Source organism: Dromaius novaehollandiae, chromosome 14 (genome assembly GCF_036370855.1).
Source record: "Dromaius novaehollandiae isolate bDroNov1 chromosome 14, bDroNov1.hap1, whole genome shotgun sequence".
NCBI classification, from domain to species: Eukaryota; Metazoa; Chordata; class Aves; order Casuariiformes; family Dromaiidae; genus Dromaius; species Dromaius novaehollandiae.
Window position 1 is genome coordinate 20,521,941 of NC_088111.1, and position 18,635 is coordinate 20,540,575.

Genomic DNA, 18,635 nt, shown 5'->3' on the forward strand with positions numbered 1-18,635 from the left:
TAGCCTATCGTTAAAACCCTTGCCCTGGGGTCCTGTATCACAGCACAGCAGGGAGACGGAAATCACTGTAAGCCACACTCCAGCCAGCCAACAAAAAGGAAGCCATCGCAAATCATTTTGTGAAGCAGTCTGAAAGCTTCTGAGAGTGTCTACAGCCAAGACTCGCAAGACTGATTTCCAACAAGTTTAGCGATGCCCTTTTCCAGCACCTGCCCAGCCCAGCAGCTGTCCAAATACTGACTGCCAGAGACCAAAACCATGGTCATAGTGGAAATGCACAGTCAGATCCTCCCTGTCTTTGCAAGGCAAAAAGACAGCCCTAGCAGTGTCTCCCTTTGTGGAAGGCACTCCCAGGAACCTGCCATTTGGTTTGCTTCCCTTGGGTTGTTCTCACCACCCCACAGGGCTCTGGGAGCCTGCAGAGATGCTGGGCTCAAAAGAGATCTCCCTGGCTGCCTCCCTCAGGGAGGCAGAGAAAGGCTGGGATGGGAAAGGTTCAAGGTGACCCACAGCTGTTGCAAGAAGCAGCTGTACTCTAAGTAGGGCAGGGGGATTGGGTGGGGGGAATGCAAGGAAAGAGGAGGGAGACCAAGAGAGACCATGTTACTCGTGCTGTCCGCATGAAGGCCTCCCCACCTTACCTTTGCAGGCCTTGCGATCAGTGATGGACTTGCTCAGGTCCCGGTAGAAGCCCTCCTTGCAGTAATGGCAGTGCCGCCCCGCAGTATTGTGCCGGCAGTTGAGGCAAACTCCTCCGCTCTTCCTGCCTGAGAGCTTGTAGAGCTCCATGTTGAAACGGCAGCGCCTGGCGTGCAGGTTGCAGTTGCAGGCTGCAAGGGAAGGGAAGAGGGTGAGAGCAGGGGCAGGGCAGGGAGCTGCTGAAGTGCCCTTGCCTCCTATGCTGAGAGATGGTCCCAGCCCACTGTGCACGTCCTGGCCCACACAGGGAGACCGCTTGCCACGGCCATGCCCTAGGACTCTCCAGGCCTCCTGTTGGGGCCCCTCTGCACTGCTGCCAGAAAGAGAGGTGTCCCTGCATGTGCTGACCTTTCTGCCTAGCCCCTTCCATCCACACAGAAATGCCTTTCACGGCTTTTATCCAGAGGGACTGGTTACCCATCAAAGTGTTCACTGTGTCAGCACTGCCTGAGGGCAGTCCAGCCTGCAGGCGGGAAGTCCTGCGAGATGCACAGGCTTCAAATGATGGTGGTGCCAGTGTCTGGGCCAGCTTACAGGCATGGTCCAGAACAAGAGTGTCAGGCAACATGAATGACCTCAAGCCTGGCAGGAGCCTGCGCTGGCCCTTAGCATGTATCCTGTAAATGGGCTTCAGGCAGGAGCTGTGTGTTGTAGATGGCTCTTTCCACTGTGAGAGAGGAGAAAATATGTATTGAGGAAATGGAGAGGAGATGATGGCAGGGCCAAGCCAACAGGCAAAAATGATGGAGCCTGAAAGCAGGGCATGGGGGTTACCTAGGTCCTCGTGCTGCTGCGGGGGGGTGGAGGGGGCAGGGCTGTGTGCTGCCCCATGGGCTTTCCCAGCTCAGCGGCAGGATTCCTGGTGGGAACGGAGCAGAGCCAGGGAGGGCACCGTGCGGCCGGCTCCAATGTGCCGTCCAGATGTGCAATATCCGCAGCCCCCCACGGGGCCGGGTGCAGGGGAGGTCAGTGCAGAGAAGAAAGGGCATGTGTGGGGAGTGGGGCCGGGGGGCACCCGGGAGGCAGGGGGCCGCTCTGCCATAAATCAGAAACAAGTGCAGAACGGACGGCTCCAGTGAGACGCTGAGGGGAAATGCCAGCAGCGCCAGCTGGCACCTGCCATCTTGCTGCCACCTCCTCCCCGCTGTCTCCAACAGACGGCAGCCACCACAGCACAGCGCTGCCCAAAAGAGGTGGCCGGGCCTGCCAGGGGTGTGGAGGGGGGCACCGAGCCGCATCCTGGACGGGCTGCTATCGAAAGGGCCTCCGGTGGGACCACCGACGCCTGCAGCTCCGGTCCACCTGCTCCCCCATGCTTCGCTGCACTGGCCGCTCAGGCTTTGGTCCACCTCTTGCTGAGGAGCAGCAATGGAAGCGTTTCCTGACACGCGGCCCGCAGCCATCCTCGGGGATTCGAGCCCCTGCTCTCCCACACCTCACTCCCACTGCCAGAGCTGCTGGCAGACGTGGCTGCAACTGAGGGGGTGGCAGATGCGAGAGGGGACCGGAGGCCTCCAAGCGCTGTGGTCCAGCCCTGGGCCAGCATCCCCAGGGACTGGGGCACTTGACAGTCTCTAGCTTCCCCCCCCCCCCCCTTTTTGGAGGCCAGCCGTTCACGATGCAGCGGCCCAAAGCCGCCCCCCTCCGAAACCCCTGCAGCACCACAACCAAACCATGCTGGGTCCTGGTTTGGGTTTGCTGGGAGTTGGTTGTTGAAGCGAAGACGAAGTAAGCCGTTTGCTGCCTTTGTAGTTTCCTGCCCCCTCCTTCCCCAGCAGCCTGTTTCAATGACAGACCCCGGCCTGCCCTGTCGGCAGACCACCCGCCTCGTGCTGGTCGTGGGGGCTGTGAAGGCACAGCCCCGGCTGCCCTGCCCGGTGCCAGCCCCAGCGCGGAGGGAGAGCAGTGCCAGCGGCCGTCGGGGTGCTGGACTGCCAGCAGGGAGCTGGGCAGCGACGGAGCCCCCAGACTTGTTTTGTTTAAGGCTCTAACCTGACCGCGCGTGCACACACACAGAGAACCCCCGAGAAGAGACACATGCACGCACATGCAAAAACATAGGCGTGCACACACACACACACGTGCACACATAGACATGCGCATAGACTTCTGTGCGCACACACAAACGTGCACGTGCACACACATACTCATGTGCACATGCACACACGCAGACTAATGTGCACACACGCACAAACATGTACATTCGTACAGAGCTCACATATGAACACACACAAAGCCATGCGTGCACATATACATGCATGCACATAACCACGCACACACACAGACGCTTGCACATTCACGCACTCATGCACACGCACACACACATGAGCACACTTCTAATTTTTTTTACTAGCCACAGGAACCAATAAGACACTCCCCCCCTTCAATTCCACGTGTGCGAGATAAAAAGGAAAAGCACTGCCAGTTCCTGTTTAACACTCTCACAAAAAGATAATGGGAACAAGATTTCCTTTGGCTAAATGCGGCGCCCTCCCCCAGCCCCAGCCCCCCCTTCCCTGCCCTCCCAGCTCTGGTAAATTGAGGCTGGGTGAGAGTTTTTCCAGGCATACTGTGAAATTCATTAACATGTCAGCCCCAGATTTAACTGCTGGGCCTGCTTGTCATTTGTGCGAAATCCCCCCCGCCGCCCTCCCTCCCTCCCTCCCTCCCGTCCCCTGCGCCAGCCCGGGCAGCACCGCCAGCAGGAAGGTGGGAGCTTCAACCCGCCGCAGATCAAACGGCAGCCGGCTGCCTCGCGCCCGGCCCCTCGCCCACTTCGGCTTTCCAGTCTCACCTCTGAGGCTGGAGACCCCCTTTTACGGTGTGGGAAGAAATCAGGTCAGCCTTCTTCCTGGAGCAAACCTCAACCCCAAAAGAGCCTTTCTGGAGGTTTAAAGAAGTTAGTGAATGCTGGTTAGCAGCCCTGGGACTGCTAACACCACCGACTCAAACCTCAGCTCCCCCAAAGCTCCCCTGAGCTATGAGATTAGTGTAAAAATCACATGGTACGCATAAGAATAACATCTTTGGCATGGTGGTAGGTGCCTTTTGGGGTTTGCACCTTTAAAGCTCATTTTTTCTCAGTGCCTGTGAGAAAGCGAAGCTCTCAGGGCAAACTCTTACAACACGGCTAGAATCCAGGATGTGGCACTTGAAGAAAAAGCATCAAATATTGCTGGTGCCCTGACAAGACTGACTGGTGATGTTGCTGCACTCGCAGGTTTTGCTGGGGACCAGAAGAGAAGTGGCAAATTATCTCAAAAGAGGGGCTGCACTTGCATTATATGGCTAACAGGATGGGGACAAGAAAGCTGGTGTAATTAGTGCGCCTCCACGTTCCTGAATAAAGGAGTTTACATACAACTGCTGCAGAGGAGCAATTTTTGGATGCAGCAGGCCCTAATTCTTCCTCTGCTTCCCATGATGGTGGAAGGCCAGTTCGGACATCCTGAAAAGCCAGCTTTGTCATCTTCCCGGGAATCCATGTGCATCCCTGGGGCTGCCCCAGGAGAAACGGCTGCACGAGACTGTCCAGGACTATCAGAATAGCCAGGACTATTAAGGTGCAAGGAAGCGAACCTCTGAGTGAGCTTCCCCCTGCAGGTGCCTATCTCTTGCTAACACCCTGGGGTTTTCTCAGCCTGGGAAGTGCCTGCAGACAAGTGTCCTGGAGGGGCTGGAACGCTGCCTTGTTTCAGCAGCAACCCACTCACCGAACACGTGGGAATGATACCTGGCATCACTCTCTGGGGCAGGTTTCCAAGGCCAGAAGCACATGGCTTAGCACTGCCGGAGCGCCAGGCCAGGGCTTCTGCTCAGCTGTCCCCCCTTGGGAGGGGAAATCCCACTTGCAGCCTCTTGGGAAACAGAGGGGATCAGAGCTGAGAGGGGATATGAGGAGCAGGGGAGGAGAAAGGTTGTGTAAATGATTCGCCAGTCTTGATGTGGGTTCCTTTGCCTTCAGTTTAATTGGTGAGAGAATAGCTGGCCTGGCTTTTTTGCACCAGGGATGCAGAGGGAGAAGCAGCATTGCAGGCTCCTGCCCCAGGGGACTGGCTCACTGCCTGGGTCCCTTGGTCCAGCCTTGCCTGGAGGCACTTCTGACCATCTTGCTGGCATGTCCTCATCAGCCCACAAGAGCCCACCATGCCCCAGCTGTGGGAGCCTGGGAACCTGCTGGCAAAACCTCATACCCCAGCTCACTAGCCAAGCTTTGGTGAGAAATCTCCAGCAACTTCCTTTCACTTCTCAGAATCTTTCCTTCTGGCTGTAGGAGAGATGCTGCCCTTTCTGGCCTCTTGCTCCTGCTATGGGCTGGGTGTCAGCAAACTGTTCCCTCATCACTGGGAAATGATCTACAGGGAGCCAAAAAGGGATTTGAGTGTGATCTCTGCCAGAGTTCACACTCACATTAACCTGCATGATATACCTCGTGCTGGAGTAGGAGCTGGCATTGGGACAGACCTCCTACTTGCACCTGCTAAACAGACAAGACCTGGGAGGAAGAGCAAAGCTTTTGAAGGTGAAGGAAGGCCACAAATATCCTATGTCTCAGATAACCATCCAGAAAGCGTCCAACTAGGAGCAGGCCAGGGCCCAGCTGCAATGCAGTGGTATGTTGTCCTGGCTCTGGCTGCAGGCAGCACCATGTCCTTGCTGCATGGATGGACCAGAGCTGCTGCCAGGGTCTCAGCACCCCGAGGAGAGAGCAGGCAGTGAGGACAAGGCTAACACGGGCGGCAGGTCCTCCTCCAATGACCACTTTGTGCGCCTCAGCAGGGGCACAGCACGGCTGGCCTCTACCCTGGGAGCACGATGAGGCTGGTGAGGCCAACAGAGACCTCAAGGTCACCTGGGTGGCATACACTATTGCAGGGACCTCATCTAATACAGGGAACAAATAGATAATGCTGGAAGGGCTCAGCGCCAGCAAGCTCCCTCCTTTGCACTGCCCAAGAGTCAGAAGGGAAGGTCAGGGTATTTGGTCCCCAGGTTGCTGCAGATGTTGAGCTCACAAGCCATGAAGGACACAGCCAAGGAGACTAACTGAGAAATGCTAGGTCCAAGGTGGAGGCTCCCCAAGCATGTGTGCCCCACGCTAGGCAGCACAGCAAGGCCCTGAAGGCAGGAACGCAAAGCCTGGTGCAGCCCAGCATTTCCTGCAGCTTGGGAGATCTGGCTGGGTTTTCCCTCGCAGTCCCTCACTGGGACGGTGGCTGTCCCCATCTCTGGGACAGGGTTACATGAATACATGTGACTCTCTTATTTCCCCTGAAGCAGTCATCTAGTGCTAATCAGACCAGGCAGGTTCCCCCCTCGTACCGGGCTAAATGCTTGTACTGTTCCTCAGAGCTGACTTGGTTGCAAGCTCTGTCTGTCTCCTGTTAATCACTAATTAAAGGCTTGAATGTTCCCTGCTGTTTGGGGTATTAATAAGAATTTAATTGCACAGTTTGGGGCTAATTACGTGGTAGCTTGCTTCCGCCCTTGTACAGTATGCCCAATTAAACAATCATATGATCAATTAAACAATCACAAGATCTAATATTTTGCAATAATAGACTAATTAAACGTCGACACCTTGCAATGGAGCAACCTTCTTTCCCCTTTTTGATGGTTTTTGAACCCCTGACCAGGCCGCAGCCTCCCCCTTGCCCTGCAGCAAGGCTGCCGCACAACCCCTCTCCTTCGCTGGGTGACCAGACCCTACGCTGGCCTCAGCCCCGAGGCACCCCGCCGCAGGCGAGGCTAGTGCCCTGCAAGAGCAAATGCCAGGCCTGGGCGTGAGAAAACGCAGACGACAGTGAGCACAAGGGGAATGTTTCCTCTTTGCAGAGGTGGAAGAGCCTGGGGTAACAGGGCACAAGTGTGCTTGGGGCAGAAGCCCTTGGCACGGGTGTGACAGAGCCGGCGTAGGTGCGGGATGGGCAGAGCAATGCACCCAGCCAGCATCGTGTAGCGGGGTGAGGCCCTTGAGGGCAGGAGGCACTCGCTGTGCCTCTGGGGACCGCGAAGCCTGCGTGGGCACAGGATGCAAGGGGGCTTGCTGCACCGGCAAGTTCCCTGGGAATAATTAGTTAATGGAACAGGCTCAGCGAAACCTTAGACTGGCTGCTGCTGCCAACCCACAGCGGATTTGAGCTACGCCCCTGCTTTCGCTGGAGGAGTGCCCAGTTGGGATGCTACCTCCACCCTGAGGGAAGGGGACTCCAGACCAGAAAACCCCCTTCCTCTCTCACCCTAACAACAAATCCATCATGCCAGGCAGGGAGAAGCCCTGCCTCAGAGTACTGCAGCCACAGCCTGGGGGGTTTGGGGCCTGGGCGGCCACGGTCACGTCGTGTGATCTTACACTACCTCCCCGTGTGCCTTTCTGTTGCTGCCCTTCAGCAGGGCTTTGCTTCGCCTGCCTCAAAGCAGGACACCCCGCCACCTGCCACACCGGGGAGGGCACAGGGCAGGCTGGGTGGTGGCACAGCCAAGCCTGGGACGAGAGATGACAGCAGCTCCCCAGCACTACCAGTGGGCTGCTCTGTGCTGGGCACCTCTCTGGGGTGGTCCCTGCCTCTTCACCCGTTAATTACTGCTTAGTTTGTTTTCCCCCAGCAGTGCAGGGGGCTCTCACAGAGAAGAACATGTGGTCTAAGGACTCGGGGAAGATGCTGGACAGGGGGGCCGAGGGCTCCTACCTCTGATACCAGGAAGCAGGAGAAAAGAAATTGAGTGTCTGCCCAGGAAAGGCAAGAGCTGACAGCCAAGAACATGAGGTACAAGGCTGAGCTTCCCCAGCCCTGTCCCTAGAAAAGGTTTCTGGACCATCAGACAGAGCACTAATCTCCTCCGCAGCGGCTGGGTTCCCTTGTTGCTGCTCATGGGGAGCCATCTGACAGCCTCTGAAAACAGGCTTGAAAAGGGGCTGAATGAGCAGCTGACCCAGGACAGCCAGGAGAAAATGAGGGGGGCTAATTAACTTGCTGAAGCTGTAAGGGTGCTTTGGCCCAGTTCCAGCTACAGACTGAGCTCTTGGATCTTCTGCACCTCGTGGCATTAATCCTGTGCCTGCGGATGTGATTGCCAGCAGGCCATGGGCAGCTCGGACCCTCTTCTCATCTGACCATAGGCTGCACCACTGTAAAACAGCCCAGGCCAGTTCACTGGTTTTGAAACAACATTTTCTGAGAGAATTTTGCATCAAAGTCACTGAGAGAAAAAAGAAAGAAAACGTGTGGGGGGTTGGGAGGGCAAAGGAGATGGGTGAAGCACAGAGGTGCCTGTAAACCCCTTCCCCAATCTGGGACGTGGCATTTGTGGGTAGTAGTGTCACGGACTGATCAGCTGTGACACTGCAGACCTGCCAGCCCCTCTGCCACCCAGCCCAAAGTGGAGGGAACTGTGGCCAGTATGGTCTTCATAGGAGAGTGCAGCCACGTCCCCGGAGAGCCCCTGGATCAAAGCAAGCCCCATGTATTATCCTCTTGCTCCGTGGAGCGGATTCTGCATGCTGCAGCAAGGTTTCCCTTTTGTATGGCGTTCAGAAAGGCTCTCCAGCCGCGGCAGCGACAATGGGAACAAGAGCTCCAGAATTACCAGCGAGTGGATCAATTACTTCCAGTGGCTGCACTGCACTAATCCGTTCCCCTCCAGCCCCGGGAGTTTTCGAGGACAGCCGCCGACTCAGTGACTGGTCTCACTGCAGCAGCAGGAGTCCAACCCAAGCAACTCCTTGTGCGTAGGCAGAGACCTGCTGCTGCTGTGGGGAAGCATTGCCCTGCCTCCCCCAGGCACGGATGACAGCCGGGGCAGCCCCCTCGCCGCTCCGTCTCAGCACACCCAGATGCAGCAGGGAAAGGGAAGGCACAGGTCTATGCGAATAAAACTGATGCCTCACACAGGGGTCTCTGGATTTTGTCAATTCTGCCCCCATCAGCTCCTCTGCGGGGATTATCCTTCTCTGAGCCAGTCCCAGGCTAAAAGACTGGGGGCTCAGTGGCGGTGGAGGGGGTGTGTGTGGGGGAAGAAAGCCTCTCATTTTGTGCCCTTCTCTTTCCCCTGTCTCAAACAGTTCTTAATACAAATAGTCCTATCCAGATTTGGCAAATGAAGAAAAACCCACCTAAAACAACACACCTGAAGGCAGGCAGCCTCTCCCCTCCCCTCCCCTCACGACAGCCTGATCTGGCTTCGTTCCCCGGGGTCAGCAAGCTGGCCACCAGGCTCCTTCTCCACCTCTCCCCTGTGCCCTGAATGCCTTCTCCTTTTGGGCAGGGACCATTCCCGGTCTCCTGTCCCAGATGGAGGATCAGAAATGGGGCCTTTTCAGTCACCTCAGTACCATGGGGCTGCTCCTTGCACAAGGCTGCCGAGCTGGTAGCTGCTTTTTAGTTTTAATAGCCACCCGAACCCCAAATGACAGGCCTATTTCCATAGGCCTGGACAAGAAAAGTCCTGGCAGCGAAATGCCCTGGCAGCTCCTGGCACTGCACTGAGAAGAGAGGCACCCTGGAGGGTACAAGCCGGGTCCTGTCTTTGGCAGGATGAGCACACTGCCAGACACGCAGGCCTTTCGGGGCACACGGAGAGTTCTGTGGTGCCAGTGGGCCAACGGCACTCCAGCCAGCCCACGTGGTGGATGGACGCTGCTGATGCATGGCTGTCTTCAGCTTGCAGCATGTCACCCTGACAAATCCAGTCTTGACATCCCGGCTGCAATACCCCCAAACCCTGCCTGCACTCCAAAGTCACATTTGCCCCTGTAATAATGTGGTAAGGTGACCACCCTCACCCCATGAACACCATGGCCACCTTACAATGGCCAAATGATGGTCATGCTCTACACCGATGCTCAAATTTTATCTTTGATTGTTTTCGCCTCTGCATTTCCAAGAACAGGCAACAAGCAGAAAGTCTTGTGAAATAAGAAAAGCAGAACCAGAAGGGTTGTGGTGGGCTCTCCTCCCTGAAATGTGTGGCCACCCCCTGAGTCCTCTCTCTTCCTCTGACACCTTGGGGCAGTTCAGCCTCCGGTGCAAATTCCAGGAAGACCTGGGATGGTTTTTTTCAGACTGGTTTATTTGTTTTCATCTCCAGAGTCATGCATGACTGTCCCAGTCTCATGACATGCTACAGGACACGATTTCACCCTCACCACAGAGCAGTTAGAGACTTTGGGGCAGGGGAGGCATTAGGCAAGGATAAACCCCCTTTGCAGGACAGCTGTGAGTTATGCAAGGGAAGGACCTGACCATTGGAGCATCAAGTCAAGAGGCAACAGTCCCAACATGGTCAGAAGCTACACCAGACCCTTAGTTCTATCTCGAGCAGCTCTCAGGGTGCTGGAAACTACCCTGTAACTCTGCCCCTTGGATCAGCTCTGGACTGCCATGAGGCTGCAAGGATCCCTCCTCCTCTTCAGCTCTCCACGTGATGCCAACTACTGCACGTGACTCTCCATCACAGCGGCACCTCACACCCAGGGCCCTCCCACACTGCTCCCACGGGCGGGTTCGGGTTCATCTGAGAGCAATCCAGGCTGGGCCAGCAGCATGGATCCCTGCACCATGTCCAGGGCTGCATTCGCAGGGGGATGGAGTCGGGGAAACCCCCACAGCCTGGGCTGTGCAAAGGGAACTTCCCGGGCGGCCCTCTCCTTTTAATTGGTGCTAATTGCTGCGTCTGTTCGTGCTGGCTGGGGAGATGTCATTGTTGAAAGGCACAGAGGGGAAGGCTCGGAGAGCTAATCCAGCTTTCAGCCGCTAAGCCCTTTGGAGGCGTGTGATGGAGAAGCTCTTTCAGGTCCCTTCAGAGAGGGCACAAAGCCCGAGAGGGGAAAGGGAGAAAGAAGGGGATCGAATCAACAGGAAAAACTACTTTCACACGCAGCTCGGCTAAGGGCCTTTGTGTGCAGGGCTTGTCAGGGGTGTCTTGAAGGGACCGCTCTGCGCCCCCGCCTCCTCCCAGTTTTTCTTTTCTCTCTCGTTTATCTTTTCAGGCCCATCTGCCAAAGGGGCGACCTCGCTGGGGGCAGGGAGGGCATGCAGATCACCACAGGGATGCTTGGGGAGCGCTGGCCTGGCTCCCAGCCCCGCACAGGACTGCTTGGCCACACAGCTGGCTCAGCCCGGCCACCTGGTCTGAGGGTGCCCAGGCCATGGCAGCAGCTCTTGCTAGGGTCCAGGCCCCACGGGAAGGATGGGAGGTTTGCAAAAGTTCTCCCCAAATCCAGTTCCTTCTCTGAAAGTGTCAGGCTGCACTCTCCTCTACGCCAGCTCCAGCAGAGTCGCTCTGCTGTCATCACACTGTTTTAATAAGCATAAGAGCCAGAGAAAGAGGCCAATCTGGTGCAGGGTGGCCACCACGATGGAAGCCTTGATAGGCAGATGAGGTGGGACATGCACCCAACCACTCCCCTTCAGTGTCCTTTTAGACCATTGGTTTTTCACCCATTTATCTGCCAGTCTGAAATCTTCCTAGTCTAATCTCCACCGGACACAGGCCACTGGAGGAGATGGCAGTGGCTAGGGGTGCAGATTTGTTTTTTATTCCAAGTTTTGCTCAAAAACTTACCTTTCTGAGACAAGAGGGAAAACAAATGGGCTGACATATTCCCACAGGGCATGTGGTGTTTTAAAATACCAGCTCAAGCACTTCTTTTGAAATAGCTGCCTTTTTAGCCATTCTTAGAAGAAATCCTCTGTAACGTATATATTTTAGCCGACAGCTGGGATCTCAAGAAGACATCGATCAGAAATATTAACAAGTCCTTCTGACCTCTGGCACATCCACTGAGCCTTTCATGGGTTGATTAATGGTATGTCTTCCCCTGTCTCCATCCTCCTGCCACCCTCTGGGACCTGGGCTTTGGTCCAGGAGGAGGCGAGGGGTTGTTTTTCCCTCTCCCAGGAGTTCATAAGTCTCTGGCATCCCCCCACCTATCCCAGATTAGGATAAAAGGCAAAAGTATCCACAAAAATCTCATAGAAAAAGAAATTTCAAAGTGCGGTGGCTGAACAATGTCATTTTGATATTTTTGAAATGTTTCATTTAGATTACAACATTTTTAATTCACATGAACTTTTTTAAGAACAGATAAGCAAAGCACTGTGCCAGACCAAATTTGAATAATAAAATGTTGAAACAGGGTATTTCAAGTATTTCCTTAATCTCTTGGCTTTTTTTAAGCCACACCGTCTTCTCCCTGGCAAAAACTACATCACATTGGGGAACCTCCATGATTCTTCCCTTGCTCCAGGGGCAACTGGTTTGCTACCCAAGAGAAACATCCCTTTGCAAGCACAGCTGATGCCTCCTTGGCCTTTGCGGACATGCTGAAAAACACTAGTAATTTCTCAGAGGGTTTTGGTGCTTTGGCTTGTCACTGAATCACTGCAGCTACAGAGGAGATATCCCAAAGAAGAGACAGAGCAGACACCAGAACCCTCCTCAGCCCTCCAAAAGAGGGAGGCTCACCAGGAATTTCAAAAACATCTCAAGAGAAGCACAGTTCTTAAGTTTGTCACAATCCCATCACTTCTTTCCTTTGCAACTCAACTCTGGGGCTACAGCCTGCAGGGAGAAAATGAGACAGAGAGTGCAGACAGGGAGGAATCACTTACCGAGACACTCATTGGCCTCCCTGGCATTGGCCCGCTGCCAGGGGCGGTCGTAGTGAAAGGGCTTACAGCGGTCACACTCCGGGCCCTCCGTGTTGTGCTTGCAGTCGCACACCAGCTTCTGCTCCTTGTCCTTCACGCAGCGTGATGCGTGCCCATTGCACTTGCAGCGCCCACCAACCTGCAGCTCGCCCACTGCATAGTAATAGGGTGACGAGCCAGTGCCTCCATCCTCCTCTTCGTTGTCGCGACTCCCCAGATCACGGAAGAGATGAGGGCGACTGAAAATGATCCGGATGTCAGTGGCCGTCACCCAGTCCTGGAGCACGGGGCTGTTGTCAAAGTCTTGGGCAGAGGGCCGCCCATCGAGGGTGCTGAAGGCTATGAGGCCCCCAGTGAGGGGGTAGAGGTCAGTGAGGCCATCGGTGCAGAGGGCCTCCTGCTCGTTCTGCTTGGTGACGGTGGCTTTGTTGGGCTTGCCGTAGATCTTGCGGCACTGGGAGGAGTAGTACTGGTATGGCACCCATGTCTTGCCGTAATCCATGGACTTGAAGATGGCGGTGGACTCGGGACGAGGCGAGCAGAACTGGAGACTGACATACACCACCTCGAACTTCTTGCCGAGGGAGAGGGAGAGGGTGACATTCTGCGGCGAGTGGTGCAGGGTCTCTGAGCGCCAGCATGTCATGTTGGAGGCGGTGTTGAGGTCAGTGAGGTAGGCTGGCGGGTGGGCTTTGCGGGGGTCCGAGGCATTGCAGTGCCGTGTTGGAGGCTTCCCGCATGTGCTGGAGGCCTGCACCTCCTTCCCGAAGGCGGCATTGACAAACTCAGGGATGCAGCGGCGTGGAGCACCGTTCTCATCATAGCAAGGGTCTGGGGGTGTCTGCTGGGCCACAAAGGGGTTCACTGTCTGGGAGAGGCCCAGCATGCAGGCAGTGAGGAGCAGGCGCAGGAGCTGCAGGACCTCCATCCTCCTGGGGCAAGAAAACCAGGTCCTTCCTGGAGGAAAAGCAAAGAGCAGTGAATACATGCAGCAGCTCAGCTGGACAGCAGTTCCCACGCTTGCTCCACCTCAGAGGCTAAACCAGCACAGCAAAGCCAGTATGTGAAGGCTGGCAAAGCACACGGAAGACCCAGATATCTGGACCTTGATTTGTGCACATCTTCCCACCCTGTTTCCACTGAAACAGCATCCTGGGACAGGAGAAGGTAGTTAATTTGTGACATCCTATTTACAGCAATCCCTCATCTATATCTCAGCAGGAATGAAATGCCTGGGGAGGTGACAGAACAAGCTGGGCTCAGGAAGGAAGGAAGTCAAAACCAGGCACCTGGGCTCAGACCTTCCCTGGGACTGTTACAGGTGTCTTGCAGATCTTGGGCACAACAGGGACTTCTGACACCCCTTGAGAGCAGGGGGAACAAATGCCCAGGCATCCTGCCTGCAGCCGCCAGGCTTTTATGTACAGCCCCGTACATGCAAGGTAATGCCCCCGAGCTGAAGCAGCTCAAGTCACACAGCAGAGGAGGAGGCAAATTAGCCCAGTGATGCTAGCATGGCTGGCCGAGACACCCACTGTGGTTTCCTTTGCCTTTCCATGACTCCAGAGCAGCAAGTGTCTTTCTTGCCCTCAACTTGAGGCCAGTGTGTTCCCATCTCAAGTGGCGATTGGGCTGCAAAGATTTACTGACCTCTCAAAGCTCCTGGATGGGAGCCAGCCCACCTCTAAACCCTGCAGGCTACATCACAGGCGTGGGAGGCACAAACATGCCGGCACTGAGTGCAGCCTGCTTGGTGGCTGCTCTCTGTGAATGGGGCCTCTGCCAGCCATGCTGGAGCTGCCTCCCCAGATGGGATGCTAATCAAGCCATCTCCATCTCTCCTGCCCTCTCACCTTGCTGCTGGCTTTCTTCCTCAGCCAGGCATGCACAAGAAACATTGGCTGGCTTAGCCATGCCACAGAGGAGGGGATGAGACAATATCTTTTTGACATCCCTTCACCAGTTAAACCCACTGCATGGGCAGTTTATCCTGCAAAAACATACTCAAACACCTGTCAGAGAAAACGGACAGAGGGAGAACTGGCTCATCTGTCCCCCTTCTCCCTGTATGCAAAAATCTGCACTGGAAAAGCACATTTTTTGCTGCTAGGAGCTACACCTCTGTAGGATTTGCTGGCAGCACTATCCCCCAAGCCCTGAAGTTGTTCGGCAAGATGGGGGCTCAGCCACCATGCCTCCCACGCCTCCCTGCACTTCTCCTGCTGTCAGTCCTGCTGGGAGCTGGAACAGAGGATTGATCCAGACTTAGGAAATCCCCTTTAAAAAGGAGAGTCAGTACTCGGCTCTTCTGCACCATTTGCGTGCCCCAGGAGGGGCTGTGGGGAGTAGCACACCTTGCTGCACCGTAGGGCAGGAGGACCCAAGAGACAGAGGAGATCTTTAAGTCATGATAGCAACAGAAAACCCAGTATTGCCAAATCACAGCCTGAAACACTTCCTGTCAGCACCAGGAAAAAGAACAGCAGTGAAAAGATGTTGTGGGGACATTCTGTGACAGGCAGCAGCTCCCCAAGATTATGTCCAGTGACTCAGCTGGGGCCTCTGGGGTCAGCACCACCTTCCCTGCTATTCCAACCCCCAGAGTGGCCATCCAGCTGGCTACAAGCATACCGCCTTCTCTGAGGGGATTACGAGCCTGGGGCCATATCTCCTCTGAGTCACGCTGCCATGCTACCAGAGTATCCTCACTTGCCAAAAGAGGTTATTCTGGCCTTGTCCCCAACAAATCGAGATCTGGGTCTGGCCCATGAGTTACTAAAAGAAAAAGCAAGAGAAAGAAATCTCAGGGCTTAGCTAGGCTCCTCTCCCTGCAGCTGCAGGACAGGTCTAGGTAATGCTGGGTTGCTTCCAGAGGAGACGGCACATCACCCAGTTATGAGCTGCTGATGTGCTGTTGGCTTCAAGGACAGATGAGGAACCTGAGGTCATTTCATCTCCCTCTGGCTCTGACCAAACCAGGACTGTCCCATGAAGCAGTGAGACATGAAACAGTCATATCCCATCCTCAGCCTTGAGAGCAGCTCTGTGCCAAGGAGCCAGGTTTCACATTTGCTGAGGAAATGCCTTGAGTGCTGCAAGCCACCAGGAGAAGGGCAGGTCTTCCCCAAGAAGCCAGGCTGGGCAGCTAGCACTGGCTGCGCTGCCCTTTCTGCACAGCCAAGTGAGAGCCATCCCAGCACTCACTTAGCTGGAGGGGCCATGCCAGCTGCTGCCCAACCTCAGAGAGGGCTTGCCTGCAAAGCCAAGACTTTCTGGCCTCTTCTCAGTAGGATCAGTCCTTTGCTGCAGCAAGGGAAGGCGGAAGAGATTCCCCCCCCCCCCCCACCTCCCCCTAATCGTCTCTTCTCCCACTAGTAAATCATTACAGGATGACTTGGGTTTTGCGCTTTGCTCTCAGGAATGAAGCCTTGGCCAACGCCAGAGGCACGACTCAATGTGGCAAATCCTCTGCTACTAATTTATAGCCCCCTGCCCCCAACACTGCTCCTGGCTCTCCGGCTGCCTGCTCTTTCTGAAGGAGGCAGGCGGGGAACAGCCAGTTTGAAATGATCTGGGATTTTTTCCTTTCGCAAAAAAAAGGAGCCGTCGCTTTGGAAGCAAGCTTGCTCTTTCCTGACTGCCAAACCACTAATGGGGCGGGAAGCTCCTCCCTTTCCAGCCAAGCACAGCCATGCAGCCAGCTCCTCTGGAAAAGCAGAGCTGATGCTGTGACTCCAAGTGAGCCAAGGTGGGAGCATGGAAAGGAATCTCATCCCTTCCCCAGAGATCTCCCCCAGAAGGATTCCTGATCCCACCACTTCTGTACCATTTACTTGCTGCTTCGTCCATTGCTGATGGGAAAGGAGATATTTGCTGCTGAAACTCAGAGGCTCCCTTGGTGGTCTTTGCTTCTCCCTAGTAGGTGTAGCCTCTGCTATCTGGCAGTGCTGCAGAGCTTTTCAGGGAGACCTCCTGGGCTCCCAGAGCACCAGGAACCCAGTACTCCATCAATGTAGAGGGCAGACAAGTGTTGCAGGAGCAGAGGTGGAAAGAGAGGCCAGTTTTAAACCACTTGCCAAAGGCCATGCTCAAAGGTTGGAGGGAGAAGGCAGGTTCCTGCAGGTCAGCCATTGTCTTCACCCACCGAGAAAAAGAGTGGGGACATGCCAGTCACTGCAGCGGAGAGAAAGAGCCACTCTGCCAGGCTTGGAGCAAGCAGTGCCGTACCAGGGAGTGCCAACCGTGGCCAGTGGCTGGAGTTGGAGGAGGTTTGTCTTGTGTAATTCCCTATTTTCCTCAGACAGACTGATGTGTGTCTGCTGAGGTGTCACCACCCCACCTCTGAGCCTGTCCACCAGCAGCTCCTGCAGTGGCAGGGTCATTATACTCACTAGGGCTGACCTGTTCAGCCCCATTGCTGCAACTCATTCAACCTTGTGGTGGGCCAGAGACTGAGGGCTTTTGCAGTCACCTGCTGCTTCTTGTCATGTCATGTGCAATCCCAGAGCAACACCCTTGCAGGGACAGGGAGAGCAGGAACCAGAGAGCACCAGTGCTGGGAGATGACGGACTAACATGTAGCTGAGCAACAGCAATGATGCTCAGCTTGGCACTGCCAGTGCCCCACCACCTCCAGTCGGGTTTGCACCATTTGCTGCAGCAGATATGAAAGAAGAGCATTTCTCCGGGAGAAGAGTGAGTGGGCTCCCCTAAAACCTTTCCAATTAGGAAAACCAGACCAATGCTCCCTTGGAGATACAAAGCAAACGCTCTCCCCAGCAAGCCCAGTAGCTTTGTGCTGCACAAGGTAGGCAGGGAACTGAGCAGTCCCGGCTGCTGGACCACAGCTAAATCTTATTTCAAGCAGTGTGGTGCAGGAGATCAGCCGGTCTGTCTGCATCCTGCACCTTCAGTGCTCTCCCACACCAGATGCCTCATAGAGACCCCACACCACCCTCCTGCTCTCTGGCAAACAGGCCTTGCAGTGGCGTGATTTGGCAGCCAAGCATGTCTGTTTTGCTTGTGCATACAGGATGATGGCAAGAGCATGGCTCTGCCTTGCAGCCCTGCTGAGATCTAAGTGGGATCACATTGCTGGTGCAAGGGGGAGAAGCCATAGCTGTTGCTGGGAAAGGGGGCAGGGCAGGCACACGGCACAGCACTCGTGGTTGCTCTGGGCCTCTGCCCCAGGCTTACAGCTGGGTAGCTGCTTCCTGCCACTGTTTGCTGGGGGACCATGGAGGCAGCCTGCAGAAACATGCTGGAGAGGTGCTGCTCCCTGCATTGCTAACGGCTTCTAGACTGAGCCCAAGTTGACTATGCAGACACCCCCTCTTTCTTGTCCCCCAGCAAGTGCTTGACATTAGTCCCTGGCAAATTAGTAATGCCCTTCCAACTCCCCTCTCCAACATCAAGCTATTAGGAGCCTCCCCTGCACTGCAGGCAGTACACAGTGCCCTGCCTGGAGCCCCCAGCCCCACTGGCTGGCAGCTGCCTCCCAGGTGGGGACATGAGAGTGAGGGGGGGGTGAAGCAGCAGCCCTAGGCCTTGCTGAGCAACCAGGCTGCCTGTGCTGGGGAGGGCGAACGCTGCCAGTTTTAGTCTGTCCAGTGTGCTGGGAACTGTCCAGCAAGAGAGCACAGATCAGTGCTGAATCCTAACGGGACAGACTGCGCAAACCCGATGGGATGGGCTGCACAGCCCCACCACGATGGACTGCAGAGCCCCGACATGGAGGACTGCACAGCCCCACCAGGATGGACTGCGGAGGTCCGACAGGATGGACTGCACAACCCCACCAGCATGGACTGCAGAGCCCCAACACGGAGGACTGCAGAGCCCTGATGGGACAGACTGCACAAAGCTGATAGGACGGACCACACAGCTCCCATGGGATAGACTTCACGAACCCGACTGGACAGGCTGCACAGGTCCTGATGGGGTCGACCAAATAGCCCTGATGTGATGAACTGCGCAAACCTTAAGGGGCAGACTGCAAACCTGATGGGATGGACTGCGCAAACCCAATGGGATGGACTGCACAGACTGTCTGGGATGCACTGCACAAACCTGCCAGGAACACTGGGCTGCTGAGAGCTGAGTCAGCTCAGAGTGGGCTGAGCGTGGCTAAGGGTTTGCCAGCTGCCTCCCCAATTACATCTCTGTCCTTCAGCACAGACGTCCCCTCTCCCTGCCCCATCACTCTCAGCCCTGGGCAAAGAAGCTGCAGCTCTTACAGGCTCTTTCTCTCAAGGCAAGGAGATGGTCCTTTCTTTCTTGCCCTCT

General features: G+C 55.5%; 1 protein-coding gene across 3 annotated transcripts in view; it reads right to left on the minus strand.

Moving 5' to 3' along the window:
• The window catches only part of NTN3 (netrin 3), a 58,526-nt gene that overhangs the window by 30,143 nt on the left and 9,748 nt on the right, over positions 1 to 18,635 (minus strand). For all 3 annotated transcript variants that reach the window (XR_010391681.1, XM_064520672.1, XM_064520671.1), the window contains exons 3-4: positions 12,312 to 13,307; positions 642 to 830 (exon numbers count right to left, since the gene is read on the minus strand). Coding sequence is in view for 2 of the 3 variants with exons in the window: in XM_064520672.1 (XP_064376742.1) it covers positions 642 to 830; positions 12,312 to 13,307 (1,185 nt within the window). In the remaining variant the exon portion in view is untranslated. The remainder of the gene's footprint in view (positions 1 to 641; positions 831 to 12,311; positions 13,308 to 18,635) is intronic.